The sequence below is a fragment of the Coffea eugenioides genome, chromosome 11, assembly GCF_003713205.1.
Source record: "Coffea eugenioides isolate CCC68of chromosome 11, Ceug_1.0, whole genome shotgun sequence".
NCBI lineage: Eukaryota > Viridiplantae > Streptophyta > Magnoliopsida > Gentianales > Rubiaceae > Coffea > Coffea eugenioides.
In genome coordinates this window covers 48,442,100-48,467,322 of record NC_040045.1, presented here as the reverse complement: position 1 = coordinate 48,467,322, position 25,223 = coordinate 48,442,100, and the positions used below count along the sequence as shown (strand labels likewise).

The window sequence follows — 25,223 nt, the reverse complement described above, 5'->3', positions numbered from 1 at the left end:
GCGGTGAAGGTTTTTTTTTAAATTTTTCTTGCATCGCTCATGAGATGAGCGGAAATAATTTTTTTTTTTATATATTTTTAATTTTTTTTTTGCAAAATTCTTTTGATATATTGTTCATATATGGAACGATGGAACGATTCCTATTCCTGTAAAAAAATGAGTTGTTCCAAATAATTGTTCCACAATGCAATCAGAGAAGGGGGAAACCTGGTGTACATATATTCAAGACGGTTGAAGACGTGGTGCTTTTTCCATTCTGATTTATGTTATATCCTATTTGCCACGTTGAATGAATTATATGAAATGAGGATCTCAGGCTATGTATTACTTATTGCAGCCTTCATCTTATTCACTTGTGGAACCTGGAAATGATCACAAAACTAAGCATTGCCTTCAAGGCTGGGTTTACTCCTTAGTATGCCGCTTGTGTTTTATTAAAAAAAGAAAAAAGAATAAGGAGAAAAAAGGTATCGCCACTCATCTCATGAGCGGCGATGCCAAAAAAAAATTTAATATGAAAGTTTAAGTTAGTCAAAAAATTCTTCATGATTAAAAAACATAAATAAATATGAAAAGAAATCTGCATTGTTAAATGCAGAATTTGTCATAACTTGGAAATCTTTTGAAAAATCTACTATTTTATATACCGATAAATGGGTTTTGTAATTTGGATAAAAGATTATTCAGAAACTCTTTTTTGAAATTAATATGTAATACTTTTCTCAAATGTGATATATGAAAGATGAAAATACAGTCATAAAGGTGACACTTTTTCTGATGTGAAATACAAAAGATGAAAATACAGTCATAAAAGTAACTAACAATGCATTTATATATAATAGAAAAATCTTTACAAAAAAATATATCGTATGTATAGTGCAAATCTTTCTTGTTTATCTGTTCACTTTGTAAACACCAAATTTTTGTCAATTTTTAATATTTTCCTAAGATTTTTCTATTTAATAATTTATTTATTTTCTTAATTTTAATGTGCATTTTTCTTATTTTTGCAGGTTTGTTTAGAAAAGAAAAGAAAAAAAAACAAAAGAAGAAAAGAAAAATAACAAAAAAACAAAAATAAAACCCATTTGAAAAAAAATCTCTCTGCCATATCCCTTTTTTTTTGCTAGTTGCACACAACATACAAAACACACTCCCTCAATTCACTCTCTCGAAGGGAGGGGAGTGACAAGAAAGGACTTTTTGGGGCTCAAAAAATCTGTTCTCTCAGCTCAGACAGAGGACAAGAAACAAAAAAAAAACAAAAACAGAAGGAGAGGAAGCAAAAGCAGGGGCTCTCCCTCACTCTCTCGGCTCTCTCTTGGAAGTCAGAGACAAGAAAAAAAAAAAAAAATTACTCAATCTCCCTGACTCTTCTCTCGGCTTGGCTCTCAATTCCCCCCGGCTCATTTTTTTTGTGAACAACATACAAAACCTCACCCTTTCCCTCTCGGTTTTTCCCAACACACTCACACACAACAAAAAGAGGGGCAGTTACCAATTGGATAATCATAGCTAGGAATTTCCCCACAAAGCTCAAACGAGTGACTGCAATATTCTGGAGGTAGTTTCTTTCTCGTTTTTTTTAGTTTTGTTTTTCACCTTACACTCATATTTTGTTGCTTATTTTCTCCTGTTCGGTTGCCTTTCAGTGTTGTTGTTCTGTTGTTAAAATTTTGGGAAATGGCATGAGCCAGTTTTAGGAAAAGGAAATGTTTATTATGTATGCATGTTAACTGTTTGGTAAAATGCCGAAAACGGAAAAATGGATTAAAAAGCTGAACATTGTGCATGTTGTTGTCAAAACGGATGACCGTTAGCTAGCACCAATATCTGAAAATGTTGGGTTATTTAAGTATTTTGAAGTTTTGAGCCTTTAAAGGCATTGAAATATTTTCTTTATTTTTGGGGCTGTTTTGATTTAATGCATTCTTTTGTTGTTGTTTACTTGTCAAACTAAGATCATAGTCGTATTGTAGAAGTCATAAGGAGGGTTTTGGCATAATTTTTATGATTTTTGGTGAAGATGTGAGGGTTTTAAAAAAAATAAAAACTGAACTGATTTCTTGGCATTTTGGCCACTTTTGGGTCATTTTCTGTAAAAACTAAGTCCAAAAATGGAACCTACGCGAAAAATGGAGTGGGGAGGTGTATTTTGAGAAGTTTTGATCACCGGAAAGGTCCCCGGCGGTGGCGGTCCGGTGGCGGCGGCGCCACCATGGCTGCCAGCTGAAGCTTCTTCGGTTGGCCGAAGAAGAAGGAAAGGAAACGTATGGGGAAGAAAAGAGAAAGAAAAGAAAGAAAAGGAAAGTGGGTTGGGTTAAGTTAATTTTTTTAGTGGGCTTGTTTCTTATTTTTTGGTTGGGCTAGAAGGTCGGAGCCCATGTTTTTTTTTGGTTGGGTTTGAGGGATAAAATGACGGGCTGGCCTGCTCGTTTGTCTGGATTTTCGGTTGGGCTTAGGTAGTATCTGGCCCAAATAAATAAAAATAACGGCCTGATGGCCTTTCTTCTCCCAAATCAGAAACCGAATTTTGCACTTTGGCCCCTGATCTTTGGAGTAGTTTTACTTCGGCCCATAACACTTTAAATTCTTTTCAACTCGGTCCTTATAGTAATTGTACTTTGGTCCCTGAATTTTATCTTTTATTTAATTTTTGACCTCTGAACTTTGGAAAAATATAATTTTTATCCCTGAAAGTTTTTCAATTTTTGCAATTCAGTCCCTGATGAATTTTGACTCTCTTTATTATGATTGTTTCTTTTCTTTAATAGCTAATTATGCTGCTTTTGAATATACTTAATTTTGAATATTTTTAGATTTACTTAAATTTCTTTACGTCTGACATATTAGCGTGAATTTAGTACTTGTATTATTATTTTCTTTTTCAATTAAATTGGTGCCATGATCCTTTTGTTCATTGTGAGTATAAATAGGACAATTTGACTCCATTTAGTCACCACTTCAAACGGGAGGTACTCCTTTTTTATTATTTCAATGTCAATTACGTGCTCTTATGTGCTCCTATGTGTTCCTATGTGTTTATATATTTTTATATGTTTTATTTATTTGATTTAAATATTCATTCAAATTTTCTTATATATGTTTTAGTTAGTTTTTATAATGATTCGAGAGGTATTTAAATACCTCAAAAATGTAATAGATAGGATAATTAGATTTGTTTTATTATATTTTTCCCTCCTAGATTGTAGTTAGGCGCTCCCCGGTGTAATAGATAAGTTGCGTGTTTATGTGGCTTATGTGTTATGTGTTTTATCCGCTTTTCTTAGGATTTTGGCATCTAGATATTATGCTTACGTGTTATGTGTTACGTGCTCTTATGTGTTTATTTGTTTTAATTTATGCTTTATTTGCTTCACTATGAATTGTTAATGCATGACGTCACCACACTAGTCCAACGCTAGTTGTGGCTTCTCCCTCCGCTTACTTGCTAGTCCAACGCTAGTAAGGATTTTTAGAAATGGGTTAGTCCAACGCTAGACCTTTTAGGTCGTCTTGCGCTAGATTCATCTTTGTGAGCTATTCACTACATTCTCATGCATATTTTCATTTTTAGGATCTTTTCTCATTTGCATGATATTCCCTATTATATTATCCCTTACCCTCTGTAGGTACAAATCATGTCATTTAGAATTGCATCTCATTTAAGCTAGTTCATTTGCTTGTTCATGTTAGGATAATTATTTTTCAAACATGGGAAATGGGTGATTATAACTTTTTAGTTTAAATACCCTATTAATCCATGTATAAGAAAATTATGTCACAAGTTTTTGCTTCCCACACCCTTTATGTTGCATTCCCTTTTTCTTTGATCACTTATATATATGTATATAATTTAATTTCTTTTCTTTACTTTAAATTCATCATTTGCATACTCGTGACACCTTCAAGGAGTTATTTTGGCCTTCGCAATTAATGCGATTGGTTCAATCAAACCCTTGAATGAACATTTTGTCCCTTTTGATGTTTTTTATAAATTTATATTTGCATCCATGTAGGAAACATCCAAATATGATAAAATTAAGGGTTAGATTAGGAAAATTTTGACTAAACCTCGCAACTAGCTTAGACTAGGTTGAAAGGGTGCCTTAGGTTTGAGTCAGTTGAACCTTTGCCTTCCCTTTCTTCAACCGTGACTCTCGAACTCATTTTCTCTGTTTTCAAAGACCTGGAGTTGTCGAAAAGGGTTTTATTTTATTTTATTTAAAAACGCTTTTTGGGTGACTTGGTACACCCAAACTCGATACCAAGTGACGACTCCTATTTTTTCTTAAAAAATCCTTTTAGACTATATTTTTGGACCCAAATTGTCGCATTTTTTTTAAAGTCCCATTCTAGGTCCCTTTTAACTTGTTTTAAAATAAAATCACATCTTTTCTAAATCACCTTTTTATTTTTATTTTTCTCGCGAAAAAATGGGGCGCGACACACTTAACTATAATTATCTGGTACATAAACTGATCAAATTTATGATTAACAAGATATAACATTTATTTTTTCACATCATTGTGCGGGACAGCATGACTTGCGTTTAACCTGCGAGTGTTTGATGTCACCTTGGAAGTCCTGTTCCTGAATTTGTCCTTTCTTTTGTTTGGCCTCTTTGGCAAATGAAATATATACCTCAATAAAAAAAATGAAGAAATATATACCACAAGATTTTGCATCGCGGCTGATGAAATATGTAGCACAAGATTTTGCATCGCCGCTCATGAGATGAGCGGTGATGCAAAAAAAAAAATAAACAAACTTATTGCGGCTCATCTCATGAGCCGCGATGCAAAAAAAAATTTTAAAAAAAACCTTCGCTACTAATCAAATGAGCGCGATGTTTTGAAGGAATTTAAAAAAAAAAGAAACTGAAGCAACCCAAAATAAATAAAATAAAAATTATTTTTACTTGAAACCGCACCTCGGAGTTGCGGCGACCCCTAATTGAGGACCCTCCACTGGACAGAACCAAATTTGTGACGATTTTTAATTTTAGCAATATTATGAGAAATTCACCTTGCATCTGGCAAACCCCCTTGTTTTTTTTTTTTTTCGGTGTATGGCACGGTTGGGAGGGGGGGAATGGGAATCGGTTATCTGGTACCCGATTCAAAGGCTAGACATTCCATATTCGCTATCTTGTACAAAGTTAACTAAGATGAACAGAGGAGGGTCCTGGTGAATATAAGGCCCATAGGCCGAAAATCGAAAGTCTAGTATCCTTGTTCAGCCTTAGCTCAGTCCGAAGGTTTTTGTGTCGTGCCACCACATTATAAAGTTATAATTCATAAAAAATAAAAATTTAGAAAATAAAAAAAATATTTATAAAGAAATACACTAGCACCAAAATTTAACTCTATATACTCAAAATTGATTTCTTATGAACTCTATATTTTTTTTTCTAACTGTTTTTTAACCCATGACCTATGCCTTTGAGGTGCAGTAATCATTATAAAAATCAACTCAAAAAAAAAAAAAGAGAAATCATACTTCCACTTTATCACAATCATAAAAAATAAAAGATAAACAAAATTTATTTTATTTTAATTTACAAATGAAAAATTGCATAGTCATCCCAAAAGAGGATTTAGAGAGACTGTTGGATAAAGGGGCGAGACAAGAAATCGATTTTTTTTTATATATAATATTTTGAATTCCATTTATTTGATATGTGAATTACGTATCAAGTGAGGATTAATATAATTAATCTTCTTGCAATCACTAGGGGAGATAAGTAATATTTTTAAAATTTCAAAAGTGTTAAGTGATAGTAGGAGAAACCTCAACAGAGGTTTATGATATTATCCCTAAAAAGTGTGAGGGTGAGTGCTAGATGTAGCCGATAAGAATATGCTTATGGGCATGAAAAATTAAGAGCCCGCTTGGATTGCATCTTTTGAAGAGTTTTTGGAGCAAAAAAAAATTTACTATAGCACTTCTTTATGATATGATGTATGTAAGATAAAAAAATTATGTAAAAGAAATATTCGCAAAAAAGATAAAAGAAAATTTAAAAATAACAATCAATCCAAACAAGGCCCAAAGATTTTGTAATTGTCTTCTTCATGGATGGTCGTACTGGATCGTATGTATTAGTTGCAGTTGAAAACTCGCATACGTGCGAATTCTAATTACTACTCGCTTCATTAGCTCATACACAGTCGTTGTGTACGGTATAAATAATACTAGACTCCTACCGCTGCATAGCCATATATTATAGGCATAGCAAAGCCATCTTCAACCTCAGTGGCTGATATTTTGTCAACTAATATGCTTTGGTCAATGCTCTTAATCAGTCTTTACTTTGTTTTTAAATACTAAGTACTATGTTTTTCCAAGACGCTGCCAACCCTTCAAATAAAATAAATGCTCGAGCTAATACTAACCCTAATCTAACGTTAAAAACTACTACTACTACATACTAAGTAGTACTTAATTGCCCGATTATCTCATTCCTTTGACCTAAATCACTAAAATAAATCACAAGTTGGCCTCAAAGCCTCCACATATTCAGGTCAGTTATACAAAAGCTTGTCCGGATTGTCTGACAACGGCGGGGCCACCATCTTAGTCATATCCCTTGAATAGTTACTGAATGCGCATTAGTAAATGCAGTACTGGAGTGATTTAACAAAATTAATTACAGGTCAAGAAAAGTAGCAGTTCATAATTATTTTTCCTGTTAATTTTTTTTTTTTGGGCTAAGATGGAGGCAAAGGGACACATACAAGTCATACTATGATAATTGCTGTAATTTTTCTTTAAGTGTAAAGAAAAAGTTTTTTTTTAAAAAAAAAAAAAAAGAAAGAAAGAATTGAGCGGTAATGCCTGCTAACCCATTATCATTTATCAGCTGTTGAGTGTAGTAAATTGATTAATTTGGTGAGTTACACCCACCCGGATCATAACTTGGATTATATATTTTTTTTTGTAGTTGTTTGCCTAACGGAGCGGTTAATTAGTCTGCGTATGCATCACTTGAATTTTACGAAATCAGTTAAAAATCTGATTCTCAAGATTTCCACCGTCTAAAATAAAGCACTGGGTATATGATGAAAAAGCATTAAACATGTCATTTGGATGTCTTAAAACTTAGGATTAGAATCTCTGAATTAAATATTCTCATGTATGTTTCTTCAACTACAAAAATCTTGTGGTCTACTGGTCTTGGTCTTGCTCTGGCATGCCAGTACCATATATTCAATATATATATGATTAATTTTCTATATACTGACAGTGTATATGTCTTAATCATTAGATGCATGAAATATAATCTAAATTTGAATTTAAAACTCAAATTTTACATATGTATCATATATCCAATTGAGATAATGTATACACGTCAGTGCATATAAGATTTACTCACATATATATGGTTTCCTTCTTATACCTGCAGGCGCTACATCTCTCCCTCAACTTGACCGCCGTTTGATTATCAAGGGTTCAGTACAGTTCATCCATCTATTTTTCTTTTCAAAAAGTCTTAGCTGATGAGAGTCGCAAGTTCAAAGGATAAATTTACTACAACGGATCACCCTTTTTATTTTTTATTTTTTAACTTGGTTTGGGCGTCAGGGGTGGAAGAATTCGACATCTCCAAAGAAAGTACAGAAAGGAAAAGGAAAGAAAAGGAGACACCGGTGCCATTCAGTAGAATCAGTACGCCTACTGGCTGTAGTGTGAAAGAACAAAGTAGTCGGCTCTAGTGCAGTAGCTGTTGGCCTGTTGCTGCGGCGAAGGGTCCGATTCCCTAATCAATTCTTATCACTTTACATTCCAATATAATATCGTCGCAGTATGACAAAATGGTGACTATAGATAAAAAAAAAAAAAAAAAAAAAAAAAGATATGCTGAAACGATAGACAATACAAGCATGATGATTTCTAAAAATCAAAGAACGAGCCATTTTTAGTCTATGTCTATAATATTAATTGTACGTCATCTAAAGTAGTAGGATTTTTCTTTTGTCTCATACCCTATTTGCCTTGGAGACATGGACCCTAGCTAGTTGGTCTTTGTAAACTAATCCGGTCATGGAAAGGAGAATACACTCTGATATCGGCCCAGAAAATTAAAAATCGTGGTTGGCAGATTAACACTTTCATGCTCACCAACGATAATGCATATGAGACTCGTTGATCGGTATAGTAGTGTTAAATTGTCAGATCCCAAGAGAAAGCAAGAAATCTTGAGGTCAAAAGACCCGAGTTAACGAAGTTTCTGTTTTCTTTTCTTTTCTTTTCTTTTATAGGCTTAAGAGTTAAGAATCGTATGTTAGGAGGGTTGAACGTGCCTTCAAAATTTACTGTTCCTTGAGGGGTGTTTTCTTGGAACTCGTTAACAAACCGCTCAGTTAATGCTTGACAGCATGAAAAATCTGCAATCATCGAAAACAAAACTAGAGTATGGTCGGCATTCGAGGTGATGATGACCGATGAGACACTCAAATTTCTCAAAAAAAGTCAGCACTATATCCACATGAAATATATCAGGGACAAGGATACATACACTAGCTTTAACATTACAGGTGCCCCCCAAGTTCAATTTCTGATTACTTTTTCTAAACAAGTTCTGGTTAGATGGAAGTCTATCTAGAATTAAATAATATCATGCTTGGCACTACCCTTTTCATTTCGTGAAAGGGTATTGCATGGATGGAAGTTCTTCTTCTTCTTCACCTTGTTTTGATTACGCTAGTTGTAGTTGCAGTACCATCCGCAACACACATCAAGGCTTCTGTCAACGAACTAATATACAGTTGCTATGTGAAAGTGTTATCAGTTTCACTTATCAGTTCCACCTCCTGAAATAAATTATTTTTTCCTAGAGGAATTCGAATTTTTCTGACTGAAACCTAAAAAGTAGATGATGAGAATTGAGTGTATTTTCAAGCAAATTTATCAGAACGAAATCTACTTGCCAGTACCGAGCCTGCGGAGCATAGAAGGTAGGATGCCTCCATGGTGCCCTGACTGGTTGAACAATAAAATCCTTAACATTAATTATACACCTCAGTTGATAATACAACACACTTGTATTACAATATTTGTTGACTACCGAACTTTTCGTTACATCTTTATGTAATGCATAGCTCATCTGTCATTAACGTTGAAGTTGAATTCTTCCTTCAAGTTCAATTTTTTTTAGTCTCTACTTGTTTAAATACTAGTACTAATTATCAGTAGTCTTTTTGCCATTTAAAAAACATACATGATCTATGCGGGCAGTTGACAATTTTTTTTTTTTTTTTTTTGAGTGTGTGTGGAAGGACGAGAGACTTAGATTTAATTCACATAAAATAAAGGTAATAGTTTCCAACCGACAGGCTATTTTAAAAGAAGAGATACCTGCAGAGATAGGAATTAATTCAAGAAAGGCTACAAAGAGAAGTTTCGTCGTCTAGCAACACAGAGTTGGGGAAGATTGAACATCTTCATCTATATATCTTTCTGGAGAGGTACGGTACTCCAATGGCAGAAGATAAGATAAGTGACGATTCTGTTAGCCATCATGCTGTGGAATGCAGTAAAGAAGCTTTCAAGGTAAACATGTCGAATTATTTATTTCTGTTTTTCATTTTATTATGTATTTCAAAAAATAAAAATAAAAAATAAAAAACAACACCTATAGTTCTTGGACTTGGAAGAAAAAAACCACGCACCCTACCGTTTTTGTTGTTTATTTTTATTTTATTTTCTTGTTCTTGTCATTTTATTCGTGGAAGTTCAACTTTTCTCCATCATTCTTGAAAACGAGATGTACTGTGAGTTTTGAGTAGTATCTCACTAAACACTGGAATTTTATTCAAATTTCAACAGGAGTTTTCCACGATGAATATATAGCTTGTCAAGAATTACAGTTTTTTACATGAAGGATCAGGAGCGGATATATAGCAATATCCGATGGTTTTATGATAATGAATACTAGGATGTTCAAACCCGAGCTATCTTTCACTCTAGAGGCCACCACCTTAATGATCTTTACCATCGGATCAAGGTTTGATTAGTTGTTTTATTGCAATATCTACAAGGAGAAAATGCCAAGATCCTGAGAATGATCAGTTTTTAAACTTTTGCAGCTAATTTAAGAACTAATGCCCTTTTTCAGTCAAATATTAAGATAGTTTCTCAAAAATAGGGGATTGATTCTTTCAAGAATAGTGTATTGGTCAGTAAGAAATCATGATCAACCAAAGTAATCACGATTGACCTATCAATTACCCCTGCAGCTATGGACATATATGTCATTTATCCCTAGGTCTTAGGTCGATTGCCTACTATCTAATACATGCATGTCCTAATCTAGGACTCTGTAGTTGTTGAATTCAAGCAAGTAGGCTGCCAGTCACTAGAAATTATAATTAGAATGCAAGAACTCCTACTAATGCAACCGGTAAGGGTTGACAAATTGACGGGATTATAAACGTTTTAATCTTATTAATTCTTTCGTATCTTCACAATTTTAGGATGATGAATTTGAATCTGCAAAAGCAGAAATGAGTGAAGTCAGAGAAGAGAATGCCAGGCTAAAGACACTGCTGGAGAAAATAGAGAAGGACTACAAGTCCCTTCAAATGCGCTTTGTTGATATTTGTCAGCCAGAAGCCAATAAGAAAAGCGATCATGATCCACCTCCTTCAGGAAATGGACAAATTGAAGAACTTGAACTTGTATCTCTTTGTCTTGGAAGAAGTCCAAGTGACCCAAAGAAGAACAATAATGATAGCAGCAGCTCTTTCAAGAATAGAAAAGAGGATGAAAATTTGAAGGAAGGTCTTAAGCTTGGTTTAGACTTCAATTGTTTCCAAGACTGTAAATCAGATGCTATAGATCTCAGCACCGATCCAAGCCCTGACAACAGCGCATTAGAATCCAAAGAAGAGGAAGCTGCAGGAGAAACATGGCCACCCAGCAAAGTTCTGAAGGCAATGAGAAACGAAGATGACGATCTTTCTCAAGCTAGTATTAAGAGAGCTAGGGTTTCTGTCCGAGCAAGATGTGATACCCCTACTGTAAGCATTTTAATTACATCGTGCATTGTAGAGTCACTTTTGATACGTAAATATATGCACATTTTTTCTGATTTGAGGATCGATCTCCTGCAGATGAGTGATGGATGCCAATGGAGAAAGTACGGACAAAAGATTGCTAAGGGTAATCCTTGCCCTCGAGCATATTATCGTTGCACTGTTGCTCCTTCATGCCCGGTTAGGAAGCAGGTTATTTGATATGGCATAAAACGATTAGTTTTTAATTTGTCTTTTGGCAACAGATCTTTTATCATTGAATTAACATTTAGCATGTCTTCCCGTGTCAGTACCTTATCTGATATGTACAAGGTTCTCGTTGTCTAAGTAACTTCTTTTCAGGTGCAACGATGTGCTGAGGACATGTCCATATTGATTACTACCTATGAAGGAACCCATAACCATCCACTTCCAGTTTCAGCCACAGCCATGGCCTCAGCCACAGCCGCAGCAGCGTCCATGCTTCTATCCGGCTCTTCGAGTTCTGAACCTGGACTCGGACCAGCAGCTACGACTAACTTAAGAAGCAATCTACATGGCCTAAATGTTAACCTGTCCGACAACTCAAAATATCATCCATATTATCTGCCTAACTCTTCCTCATCTCCATTTCCCAGTATCACTCTGGACCTTACCACTAATCCATCCACTTCATCTGCTCAATTCAACATGTTCTCCTCCACCAGCCTTCAATCTAGACTTCCTTCAACAAGTTTGAGCTTCTCACCATCACAAACAAACGTCCCCCCAGCACTTTGGAGCAATAATAACCTCAATTATGGTGCAATATCCTATAACAAGAACCAAATGATTAGCACTTTATCATCTGGAAGAACGTCCCAAGAGCACCTCTACCAGCCATTCAAGCAGAAGAACTACCAAGCACCAGCCTCACAGCAGGCTTTGACAGAAACATTAACTAAAGCAATCACATCAGATCCTAGTTTCCGTTCAGTTATAGCAGCTGCAATTACAACAATGGTTGGTGGAGGTGGTGCAACTCCAGCAAACATTAAGGTGGAAAATTTAGGCAAAAAGTTGAAGTGGGATGAGCAAATGACCGTCACCTCTTCTAATGGTTGCACATCAAGCTTTCTGAGCCAATCATCATCTTCAGCTTCGCAAAGTGTGAATTTGAGGAAGCAACGAACTCAGCCGGCATTTTCGGTATCCATTGGTGCTCCGTCCGCGACTCCTGTTGATGACATGGATCAAACCAACTCTGGAGAGCCATGATAGAAATTAGGGATAATTGCAGAAACCTCCCCCAAGGTTTTGGATAGTTTCAGTTACCACTCCTAAAGTTTTAAAAATGTCACTCATCTTTCTTATTTGGGATAATTGCAGAAACCTCCCTTGAGGATTTTCATAATATCACTTGACTCCTCTGAGATTTTTAAAATCTCATTTACCACACTTGGATTGATATTTCTTATAACATTTTAACCCATTTAGAGGAAATATAAGAAAGATAAAACTTTTATTCTAATACTACCCTTATGTTATCTTACTTTTGAAGTTTACAACAACAATAAAAACTGAAATAAGGTTGAATTTTCATAAGGTGTAAATTACTTGACTTAAACTATTTATTTTTGTTATATTAGAACCAAAGCAAAATTTATACCTTGAAAAATTCACACGTATGAAGAAATTATTTTAATTTTCAGTAGAACTTAAACTAGATCATGTATTAAAATATATTTCCTAAAAAAATCTTTTGACTTCCTTCTAACTGTCCATGAAAACATTCAAGGTGTCAATTACCCATAAAAATCTTTTTAAGTGATTAACTTCAACTAGATTTAATTTACCCACGTTCTTTGTTGTCCAACCACGACCTCGATATAAAGAAACATGGGTCATTATTAGATGTCAATTTATTTTTTAATCTACATATTTTGGTTTAAATTTTTATTTTATTTTATTTTTGGTTAAATACTTATTAAGAGATAGGGTGATGTTGTCGATTTGTGATATTTAATAGGAATATTTAGTATTGTCAAACCGATATAAGCGGTAAATAAAATTTTAAAAATCTCAACTCTTCGGAGAAATTAAGTGATATTATGAGAAACCTCAAAGGATGTCTCTAAAATTATCCCTTCTTATTTTGAAAATTTTATAACATTCTCAACTCAATTCAAATTATATAATTAAAATACTTAATTTTAGAAATACAAAATAATTTATTTCAACAATACCTGAGCAGATGGTAATCAGAAACATTTTTTACCGGTTCACATGCAACTGGCACCTAAATACTTGGCCAATCAATTTCTTGCCCAATATTGGGATTTTGCCATAAGCAAATCTTATATGCATTGACAATATATACATTATTATCGTTGAATTTATGACATCATGTAAAAATTAAATTTTATATTCAAATTTTATATTATTGTCATTCATCTAATAACAATGTATATATTATCAGTGTACGAAAAATTAATCCTTTTTCTATCAAAAGAGTAGAATATCAGCAATTTCTCCTACAAAAATTTTTTGTTATGTTACAGTCCACAAAAAAGGACAATCTATTGAAGATACGCTATATATTTAAAAAAAAAAAAAAAGAAGAAGTCCAAAGGAACCGAACTACGACGTCAACGTTATTGCCGGTCTTTCCGATGCTCGACCAAATACGCAAAAGAGAACCCAGCATACAATTTGGACTCCGTCAATTGATCCAAACCAGCAAGTAATTCGGCTACCTTAATTTTTTTTCCCCCTTTTTCAGGAAGGCTGCCTTGGTTGATTCAACGATGCCACAAAGATAATCCGAAACTCATAACGATGGTTTAATTACCAAGCGAACTGTTCAGGAAAACTCAATACTAGACAAAAATCTCTTCATGGAGTATGGGCATGAACGATGAGCAAAGAGCTCTCCTATCTTCATGAACTCTTCAATAGCTCATGAAAAGCCTCTTGAGGTATATCAACAGAGCCAACACGCTTCATTCTCCTCTTCCCTTCTTTCTGCTTCTCCAACAATTTCCTCTTTCTGGTAACATCACCACCATAGCACTTTGCAAGTACATTTTTCCTCATAGCCGAGAGCCTAAAAGACAGGAAGCAGAGAAAAAGAAATCTGGTAAAGAAAAGGGATATCAAAGCTTAAATTTTTAGGCTGAATTCAAAGTTTACTTTGACATCCATAACATTAACTTGGCTTTTAGCACATAACAATAACAGGTTCACACAGCAAGAGACACCAGCAACCACTGTGGTCTTAAAACATTATCCAAGAACTAATTTGATGATGTCGTCCAAGAGTTTTTCTTTGAAATCAATTAAGCAACTTACGTTTCTCTGGCAATGACCTTTGATCCAATGGCAGCTTGTATTGTTATCTCAAACATTTGCCTGTTCAGTTGTCAGGGTCAGAAACTGAGGGAGTTCCCAATAAAAATCAGACAAAAGCTTCATCATAGTGCTCAGATAGAAGATTATTTGGGAAAATTGTTTAGAATGAACCTATAGCACTTTCTAGGATGTAATGTATGTGAGATACAAAAGTAGTTGGAAAAAAAAAAGGTGATTGAAAGACGTGTTTATGAAAATTTTCCCCAAATAATGGGCTATCTGAACAAAAATTTATGATGAAACTACTAATTTTTTATCAACTTACCTGTCAATGAATTTCTTCAGCTTCTCCACAAGTTCTCGGCCAACACGTTGTGCCTTTGATTTATGGACAATAGTCGCCATAGCATCAACTGATTGACCATTTAAGAGAACATCAAGTTTCACCAAATCTGAGGTCTGGTATCTGTTAATAGAACAAATTTTGAGACAGGCCCCCCCCAAAAAAAAAAAAAAAAAAAAAAAAATTCAAGCCAAGTGAGCTACTGATTATACAAAATGACACGACTTGATGGGAAGATTATTGTGGAAACTCTAATGCACTTCACATCTCTTTGATGTCTCTCTATGCATACATGTGTGCTTTTATGTGGCTGTGTGTGCATGAGAGAGAGCAAGACAGAGCGGGTTGAGCGGTGAGGAAAAACACTTACCCTGCATCCTCATAATCAAATGATGCGTATCCAGATGTTATACTCTTCAATTCGTTGTAAAAGTCCACAACAATTTCTCGTAATGGTAAACGGTATTTCATAAAAGCACGTTGACTGAAACACATTGAATATGAACGATCAGTATTTACATGAATCTTGAACTTTATAGAAAGCAAATAAAAATGCATTGTAGGTAACTGCAATGAAACACAAGATGAGGAAGTTAACTCAGCCTCAGTCTGATAGTCATTGTAGACCCGCATCAACTAAAAAGGCTAAGAAAATTTTAGAAATTAGGAAGGTGGTAATCATGAAAGAGTGTCGATATACCTATCGATAAATGAGTACTCTAGCTGCTCCCCCCGCCGCTCAGAGCAAAGAGTTATAACAGACCCGACATACCTTCAAGTGGAAAGGCAATCTAAGTAAATGACTTCCATCATCTAGGTTTCAGCAGCACACATAAACAAAGCACAACAGAAAGCTTGCACACTACATAGAAAATTGATAGGATAATAATAGTAGCTACCCCAGTGTGAGAGCTTACTCACTAGGGATAATTATCGTAGCTACCACAGTAGGTTCCAAGCAAGCTGTCAAACGATGCTTGGGATTTGAAGGCAATGTAGCAGGATTCTGAACTATTAACTTGCTGAAAGATGGATAAACAAAAATCAGAGGAGAAAGCATCCATACCATATTCGTCAACATATATCCACATACCTTCCATCTGAGTACTCGAAAATATATGGTACAGTCGGAACAGTTGAAATGACATGTGCTTCATGTTCCTATTATGCATAAATCAAAACTTCATAATATAAGTAAGGCAAGGATTGAGAAAACTTTGTTTGGAACAGTTCATAGAGTGTATAGCATGTTCCGTACAAGAAACGGACAACATAATAAGAATTCAAAATTTTCATTCTTATAAGCAGAAATACTAGTTCCTGCTGTTCTTCCAGGAAATAGAAGCAACTATTATGTGGGTCTATTGATCAACCTAATTAGCCTTCAACTTCAGACTTTCTCAGTGAAAAAGTTGTTCCCTCAACAATATCAAAATAAAATCAGGAAAAGACATATCTATAACTTAAATCTCAGGTGCATTGACTTTTGAACAAGCTAAAATTTGTGGAAACTTTCGACACAACAATTGCAACCAGCAGAGCACAATAAAACGTAAAAATCTAATACATGCATCCACGATCCAACAGTCAATCATTTTTTATTTAAAGATTATGAAAGAAATATAACAATACCTGTTCAAGCCTCTGGTGAAAAACATCCATGTGAAGTAACCCCAAGAAACCACACCTATAGGCCAAAAAACAAACACGTGAGGAGAGAGTAGGCAGGAAACCAAGACAAACTCTAAATTTGTAAAGCTTAAAGAAGGTAGACCTAAAACCCATGCCAAGTGCTGAGCTAGTCTCTTTAGTAACAGAAACACTGGCATCATTGCACATCAGTCTCTCTATAGCATGGTTAAGTGCTTCAAAATCAGATCCATCAGCAGGATATAGGCCAGAAAATACCATATGTTTTGCTGGCTTGAAACCTTCAATTAACAAAAGCACGAAAAGCATTATCATAGTTAGGAAAAGCTATGGATAAATATGGAATATAATTCACAAATTAGCAGAGAAAACAAAACCAGGTAGGACGAATTGCCCAGATTTCTTCTCCAGCTGACAATGACTGAAGTTAATTAGATGCATGGATTCATGAATCAAAAAGTGCAGCAATACTCATCCTTCGCCTCTTGGCAGGTAACTTTAGTTTCAAAAAATGTTAACATCTCCACAATAACGAGTCAGTTCAACAATTCCCTTCTTTGAGACTTCAATTCAACATATTATTATCAAGACAACAACTACTTAACAAGAGCAGCAAATGAAGTAAAAGTTCAGAATCTGATCATGAGCCAGTTTTTTAGCATTTCATAGTCTAGGATCACCTGATATTAAGAACACTAGTAGGAATTAAGAAAACCATAAAGTACCTGGAAGGGGTTCCACAGTGCTTCGACAATGATGAAGAGTGTCTCCAACACGAGCCTCTTTAGTTGATCGCATGCCACTGACTACATATCCAACTTGTCCAGTTAAAAGCACTCCAGTAGGGATGAGTTCAGGATGCATGATCCCAACGTCCGAAATTTCATAGGATCGACCAGTTGCAGCAGATGAAATCTTATCGCCCTTTCTTACAGCACCATCAACAACTGCTACGTGGCATATAACTCCCTTGTACTCGTCATAATAAGAATCTAACAAGAGCATACGTAAAGGGGAATTACTTTTTCCAGGAGGAGGAGGTATCCGCTCAATGACAGCCGGAAGAACCTTCTCCAAACCTTGTCCTGTTTTTGCAGATGTTAACAGTGCGTCACTTGGATCAAGATCAAACATGGATTTCAATTGTGCTTTCACACGGTCTGGATCAGCAGTTGGCTGATCAATTTTGTTTATAACAGGGATTATAGCCAAGTTGGATTCAAAAGCTAAATAAAAGTTTGCAACAGTTTGCGCTTGGACCCCTTGTGCTGCATCAACCACTAAAAGGGCACCCTGGCAAGCTGCCAAAGATCTCGAAACTTCATAGCTGAAATCCACATGCCCAGGCGTATCAATCAGGTTCAGTAAAAAGTACGTATCACTCCCCAAGAAGTTGTGCTTATGAAACATAGTTGCTGTCTGCGCCTTAACAGTTATTCCTCGCTCTCTTTCTACCTAAGCCGACAAGAATGTAACAACAACAACAAAACACATATGTTAAGAGAAAAAGAAAGCAACGAGGATAGGGGAAGAAAAGCAAGACTTTTGTACACCAGCTAAAATCCTGTGCATCAGATGATTGTAGAACACCCACTATCAAGTATGTCAAGCAGACGACTTGAGCATGCCATCAAGTATTCCACACCCTGCAACCAGTGATTACTAAAATTGTGCTGATGTAGAAACAATACCTCTCAGATTTCTCTCAATTGAGAGGAACCTTGACTACTTTTTGATTACAGTCTCAGAAGGTCATTATCTTTTTCTTCTGCATGCAGAATCCCTCCTTTACGATCCACACAAATAGTTTACAATTTAAGCACATACCACTGACTACAATTCTTTAGTGTAATTCAACTTTGTAAAATGCTCATCCACTTCACACAAAAGTGTGCTACTAAATGTCAAATCAAGCAATTTTTCTAAACTAAATTCAGTGGAAAAATATAGATACCATACTATAGACATACCAAATGACTGCAAAAGAGATACCAGTATATCAGCAGCAGAGAACAGAAACTTTAGCCCCCCAGATAAACGTACTTCATGTTCATACCAACATAACTAACAAGACTCTGGAAAAGAATTCGGTATATAAGTAAAAGTACTAAGTACCTGCAATTTGTCAAGGTACTGAGGTTGACCGTGTCCTTTTCTAATGGTACCAGTGAGCTCCAAAAGCCGGTCAGCTAAAGTGGACTTCCCATGATCAACGTGGGCAATAATTGAGAAGTTACGAATTTTATCACAAGGGTATTGACTTAAATCTATGCTTGAACCGTCTTTGATGCTATGTCGACAAGAATGTGAGCAAAAGAAGGCATTTTGACCCCAACCCAACTGGCAATAGGGTGAAACCAATCTACTATTACAACTATTGGCTACTGGGGCTGTGCCGTTGTTGGCCCTGCCTATGAATATAAAATGAGAAAATTGAGCGTATTTGGATTTCAGGGTTTTAGAGGCTCTGCTGAGAGAGACCATTTTCAGGGTTTATCAATCAACTGTGGGAACAAAAACAACTAAACAAGCCTGAAGGTTCTCTAGTGACGTGTCATTGAAACATTATGATGACGGAAAAGCTAAAAATGGTGGTCTCAGAGTCGCCGGCTATGGTGTCTTTGGGAGGCCGGCGTGTTTGGTGGCTGGAGAGGGCTTCATTCATTCAATTTAATTAAGACAGAAGGAAAATAAGTAGTCATTTAGTTTGTTTGGACAAAGGAAATTTGGAAAAAAAAATTTTGCCTCACAAATCCCAATCACCTTTTTATCTTCCTAACCACCTTTTTATCAAACATACATCACATCACAAAAGTGCTACAGTAAATATCTCAAATAAATCATCCAAATAAACTCTTATCCAAACAAACTCATTCTTTTTCTGCAATCTCAATGCGGCCTGATTAAATTTAAACTTACCCCCACCCCTGAAGTTGGGAATAGTTACAGATTTTGCCATCTAGTTTCTGTAATTATTTTGGTAGCCACTAACTTCCTTCATATTTTACATTTCATGTCCGCAAGTGTGGCAAGGCGCAAGCCCCCTTCCTTTTGCAAGTTGTCAAAACCAGATTCCTATATGAGGAAATTAGTCGCTCGGGCTCCTAAATTATTCTTTTTGCACTCTTTTGACCCTAGAGTGATATATTATTGCAAATAATTCCCTCAATAAAAATTGTATTACGTTTATGGACTTCACATATCCTTTATTGCCTTCTCCCAAAATAAATATAAAGATGAGGGTCAAATTTCAAACTACTTCTTGAAAGTCCATTAATATAGTGGGAAAGAATGATGGTAATAAAACTAATTGCATTGCTAAACTTCATCTCGATCAATCTAATATACATATTTATCAGTTTGCGTCTTTTTACAGGTTTATAATGCTCTGACATGGGTCATTCATTACTTATTTTATTCTTTAATAAACTTGATTGGTATTATCCAATGGTTATATATTAATTAAATTTAAATGTTTAAATTCCGATGAGACATAAGTTTAAATGTCTAAATTGATAATATTTTTAGAGTAAATCTTATATGCACAGTCAGTGTATATATTATCACAGTTAGATGAATGAGACATGAAAATAATTTAAAATTTTACATATGTGTCATATATTTGACGGTGATAGTGTATATATTGATCTAAGAATAATAATATATACATTAACAATATATACAAGATTAATCCATATTTTTATTCGTTTATAATTGAACATGAACAATAGTAAGCAGGAGCACCACAACATTTGCATGCCAATGCTGCGTCAAGTCTAAAACTAGTTTTTTTATGAGTTCGTTTGGATAAGAAGTTATTTAAAATATTTATTTGAGATAATTATTGTAATACTTTTTATGGTTAAAAATTATATGTCCGATATAAGCAAAATGCAAAATTTGAAATTTTTGCATTTTGTACTGCCTGCCTGCCAGGGCAGCATACCGAGCACAGTAGGAGCAACTTGGTGAAAAAGATCTGCAGCTCCGAATCCGGAATTTGATCTGTAAGACCTGACGTGGACCCCGCGATACGATAAATACACAGCTTAATCCGTGGGTAGATACGCGCATAAAATATGCCTCACCAGCTTATATATGACGCCAACTCTCCCCCATAATCTCCTGCCGTCGTCTGTGTAAAATATATGAGAGGCCGACGGATCTCCAACACTGCCATAGAAGAGAATTCCCCAGTCCCCTGTCAACTCTGCCCGAGGCCGATCATCCATCTTCAATTCAAATCTCTCGTCTCCCCGGCGCATCACCATCTCTAATTTTGCTGTCGCTTCTTCTTCCAGGTGGTAATTCTATTTTCTCCTTCCATAGTCATTTGTGCACAAGCTTATGGACATGGTTATATTTCTCGCATTTGTATATAGGTTTGTTTATGTCTACAATCTAGTGTTTAGGCATCCTCTTTTTTTCAAATTTTCTCTTTTCCGGCTGAGATTCTGGTGATGTGTATGGATCTAGGGTTTCTGGTTTGTACTTAATGGGTTTTATTCAGGACTTCTAGATTTAGCTGAAAATTTTTCAAAATGGTATCTGAATTTCCTGGCGTTAGATTGGTTTAGTATCTTGGATGAGGAAATTTGCTTTTCTGTGCAAGAACTGAGCTTACTTTTGATTATTCAGGTGGCGCGGAGCATGTCGACGCCGGCGAGGAAGAGACTGATGAGGGATTTCAAGCGTTTACAGCAGGACCCTCCTGCCGGCATCAGTGGTGCCCCTTACGATAACAATATAACGCTTTGGAACGCTGTTATATTTGGGTATTTACTGCGTGTAATTTTGAAGCATACCTTTTTATTTAAGCAGCTCTCGGCCCTAATATTAATTCGTGTAGCTTTATATTTGATTTGCTGATTCCGTTGGTTTTTAATGTGCAGCCCAGACGACACTCCTTGGGATGGAGGTAAGACAGATTTTGCTGTTAAACATGAGTTTTAATCAACTTTTAGCTTGAACTGGATGTGGTTCTTTTTTTAAATTTCTTTTTTTCTGGAACATACATGTTTGTAAGCCCTCCCTTTCTTCCTTAAGACATGTTTTTTGCTTTTCTTTTTTGGTATTTTATGCTTTTAATTATTGTATTTCATCCAACTACATTTTTTCGATGGTGGAGTTTATTGAGTAGTTTGAGGCATCCGTAATCACACATTTTCTTTTGGGATTTTGTTAGTGGAAATTGGACTTTTTGCAGGTTGAATAGGTCTTAGTTGGGCTTTGTTGTTATATCTATTGCTTTAGTAATTTGTTCAATTTATTCCTCATTTGTGGATCTTGTTGTGCTGTCCTTTGAAACCTTTTGTAGGGTATGCTTTTTCTATTTCATGACCAACAGATGGAATTTTTTCATGCGTTAAGTGGCATGTTCTCTTTTGGTCTATAGCTGTGATTTTAACATTCTATGTAACATAGAAGCTGATGGCTTTTTGTCATTCCTTAAGTGGACCATTAGCATGACATTCACTTAAAAGGTAGCAATAATCATGTGCATTTTTTTTTTTAATATTTGGGGGACAACATTAGTTGACAAGGCTTAGGACACATTCTTTTTATTTTCAGCTACGACGCTATGCATTCGTGTTTTTGGTGATGTATACATTCATTTTTTGCTTGTTTTGTTTGCTAGGTACGTTTAAGTTGACACTTCAGTTTACTGAGGATTATCCAAATAAGCCACCGACAGTGCGGTTCATTTCAAGAATGTTTCACCCAAATAGTAAGTGAATAATGTTCACCACTTCCTCGAGTCGGATGAATGGTTGCTGTTAAAATGATGGTACAAGATAATGTATCTTTATTGTAGTAATGAATTAGCAAATAATTTGATATCTGGACAAGTCACGGAAATATGCTCAAGCTTTGTTATCAGCTTTATTCTGAAATGTGCTTTCTTGAGGAGAGTTGCATCTTAATGTGCTAGAACTCTGTTGATTGGTGGTCCTATTTGGAGAACTTATGATGAGACGAAGGAACTTACTTAAGGTTTCTAAGTAGACTTCCTCTCTAATTATTATACTTGCCTGGAGCGCTATTCTCATCGTGTGCGAGATCCTCAAATTTGCTTTCTGTCTTGGCTTGGTGAGTTGCTGGAGTTGGGTTGGAGTGGACAGTGATAACCATGTAACAGGCTTTTGCATGTTTGCTTATTGACAAATGGCGGGGAATGATAAGATAATGCAATCATGATGGTGTTTATCTAGTAATACAAAATGCTGTGCTTAATTTCTTGCTTTGATATTTTTCCTACCTCATGCCAATAACATTTTGCTTTCTTAGAGCTTACGAGGTGGAAATCTCCATGGCCTTGATGAAATTCATTTGTAGATTATTTCTCATCTTAATTGGCTTTTACACTGGTCAAAGTTGTACCACGGAATCACAGGGAAAGTAGGCTTTGGGAACTGAAGTGTCATGGCAGATTCTGGGAGGGGCAAAAGAATAGGGACAGGGAGAGTTAGTGGTAACGAGGCAGAATTTTGGGGTCGATGATTGGATTGGCTGGGTGCTTCTGGGGGAAGACCACTGTGTTTTGGTGTGAGTAAACACAGGATGAGTGGCAGTGATAGCAGGTGGCTGATAAATGAAGGATTAGACTTGCTTTTAAAGTATGGGCCAACCATTTAAAAGTAGTTTAAGGTTTTTCCCCCACTTTTCCTTTTCCAATTATTGGTAATTGTTTATTATTTAATAGGTCTCTATTTAACTGAAGTAAACAACAGGCAATGTCTCTGCAATTTAGTGAACCTACAGGGCAGATGTCTAGTTTGTGGCACAAACCGGAGGAGAGGTGGGTTGGGAGAAGGGGGGTTGGTTTTGAAGTGTTACATTCTATTTTTTGTTTCATGGGGGGAAAAATTGGTCCGATCTTTGGTTGGTTGCAGTAGTAGCTATTTCTATACATCTCAGTGATATAGTTTTGTATGCTTTTCATTAGCTTTCAGTGTGTGTGTGTCATCTGTGGTTTGGTTAACCACTGCATCTCTCTCTCTTCACTCTTTACCAGTTTATGCTGATGGAAGTATTTGCTTGGACATTCTGCAAAATCAGTGGAGTCCGATTTATGATGTAGCAGCTATACTTACATCTATTCAGGTACGATAATTGTGTTAAGCATTTCATCATTTGAAACATAAAAGGTTGAGAAATTTTTGTGGTTCACATGTGAATGAAATTGTGATGATTGCTTTATGTTGTTGTGCATTTTTTCTCCGTTTTATTCAGCATTACATGGGTAGGCTCTTAACGTACTTGTGTATAATCTACGTATATATATACACACCCATACAAATGCACTGTTGTGGGTTATTTGTAGATAAGCATTTTATAAGTTCCCAAACCATGAAGTATGCCCAGCAAGCATCTGTGTGCTTTTGGAGTGGGATCAGATTATTTGTTCCTTAACTACTGTTTGTAGGGCATTAACTTCTGCATGGTATATATACAGTGCATTGGACCATGGTGCAGTATTAATTTGTTTGTTTGTTCTCTTCTTTTAAAGCTTTTGGAGGTATTTCGTTTGCTTGATACACAAACCTTACCTTTATGAACTGCAGTCGCTGCTTTGTGATCCAAATCCTAACTCGCCAGCCAACTCTGAAGCAGCAAGGTTGTTTAGTGAGAATAAACGTGAATACAACAGGAAGGTGCGTGAGATAGTTGAACAGAGCTGGACAGCCGACTAGAATGACTCCTTGCAAAGGTGAAGGAGATTGCTAAATGATGAGCTAAGCTGGGTAGCAGAAACTCATTTCTCCTGGTTAGAATGGCCTGTGTTTCTTTGAAATGTCGTCACTACATTGTTAACTGATGTAGTTGAAACAATTTGGCAAATTTATGTGATGTATTGGCTTGTAGGGACTCAAGTGTCACTTGTCCCGATGGATTGGCTTTGCTTGGATTGCTATTTTCCGTAGAAAAATTTCGTCATTTTCCGTGAACACATTTCCCCATTACCTTTTTTCCTCACATACATCAAATCGCTACAGTAATTTTTCCATGAAAAATGACGGAAAATGCAATCCAAACGGGACCTTATGTGAGTCTTTGTACATAATGCCTTTCTTGTATTCGATATGCGTGGAATAGTAGGGGTGAGCATCGAATTCGAATTCGGTAGCTTGAAATCGGTAATTTTCGGTAAATGGTTCTGGAAATATTCGACCTAATTCGCATTCGAATTAGACACTACTGAATTCGAATTCAACCCGAATTCAATTCGGTAAACAAAAAAATACCGAATTACCGAATTCCAGAAAACTGCTTCTTCGGCCCATTTTTCATCAGCAAATAGCAATGCTATTGAACTGAGCCACAACTTACAAATTGTTCGAATGTAACTGATCACAAATCACTCCAGAAATTCGAAATCAAAACAACACACAATTCACATTGATCATTAAAATTCAGAAATCATAATTTAGGACCCTCTTGGAGAAGTGAATGGTAATAGCTAATTTGAGCATCAAGAACCTGATTCCACCACCGGGGAAGATCAGAAATGAAGCAAGATCCGCAACGGCTGCTGGGCTGTAGAGTAGAAGCATCCCAGTTCTGCTGGGTAGTTTGATTCCCCCTCCAGATTTCTGTGAATTGACGTTCCAGAATTTGGAGTACTTGAGGTGATTTCCCAAGGTTTCTGAGATACCCAAGTAAGCCAAAAACAAGAGAGTTATCCCAGATAGGGCTGTTGTGTAAATCGAAGGAGATTCTTCCTGGTACACAAGATCCTGCAACAGTTTCGCCATCTCTGCTTCTCCTTTGATCGATTTCTTTGAGCAAAATATTCAGTATTTATGCTTTAATAAACTAATATACGGATAATAGTGGAGTCTGCTCTAGTCCTATAAATTGACGAAGATGAACTGCCCAGG

The 25,223-nt window shown here is 35.8% G+C and overlaps 4 protein-coding genes across 5 annotated transcripts; 2 read left to right on the top strand and 2 right to left on the bottom strand.

Moving 5' to 3' along the window:
- Positions 1–9,483: 9,483 nt before the first annotated feature.
- On the top strand, positions 9,484–12,275 carry LOC113752796 (probable WRKY transcription factor 72). Its single transcript, XM_027296855.1, has 4 exons — positions 9,484–9,555; positions 10,479–11,024; positions 11,118–11,231; positions 11,382–12,275. Exons 1-4 carry the CDS (start codon positions 9,484–9,486, stop codon positions 12,273–12,275), a joined length of 1,626 nt encoding a protein of 541 aa, XP_027152656.1.
- Positions 12,276–13,566: 1,291 nt separating this feature from the next.
- On the bottom strand, positions 13,567–18,999 carry LOC113751142 (translation factor GUF1 homolog, mitochondrial). Of its 2 annotated transcripts, XM_027295020.1 has the most exons (11): positions 18,457–18,999; positions 17,067–17,796; positions 16,466–16,622; positions 16,324–16,378; positions 15,785–15,852; positions 15,609–15,713; positions 15,392–15,463; positions 15,062–15,175; positions 14,674–14,814; positions 14,349–14,408; positions 13,567–14,103 (listed from the first exon to the last, which is right to left on the bottom strand). In XM_027295020.1, the coding sequence occupies exons 1-11, from the start codon at positions 18,823–18,825 to the stop codon at positions 13,938–13,940; spliced, it is 2,037 nt and encodes a 678-aa protein (XP_027150821.1). In that variant the 5' UTR covers positions 18,826–18,999; the 3' UTR covers positions 13,567–13,937. The 2 variants fall into 2 exon arrangements, with proteins under 2 accessions (XP_027150821.1, XP_027150822.1); XM_027295021.1 differs by lacking the exon at positions 15,609–15,713.
- Positions 19,000–20,423: 1,424 nt separating this feature from the next.
- Positions 20,424–24,290, top strand: LOC113753046 (ubiquitin-conjugating enzyme E2 2). Its single transcript, XM_027297120.1, has 6 exons — positions 20,424–20,642; positions 20,980–21,116; positions 21,234–21,259; positions 21,980–22,069; positions 23,357–23,445; positions 23,907–24,290. The coding sequence occupies exons 2-6, from the start codon at positions 20,992–20,994 to the stop codon at positions 24,033–24,035; spliced, it is 459 nt and encodes a 152-aa protein (XP_027152921.1). The 5' UTR covers positions 20,424–20,642; positions 20,980–20,991; the 3' UTR covers positions 24,036–24,290.
- Positions 24,291–24,755: 465 nt separating this feature from the next.
- Positions 24,756–25,097, bottom strand: LOC113752795. The gene has a single exon (XM_027296854.1). It carries the CDS (start codon positions 25,095–25,097, stop codon positions 24,756–24,758), a length of 342 nt encoding a protein of 113 aa, XP_027152655.1.
- Between the last annotated feature and the right edge of the window lie 126 nt (positions 25,098–25,223).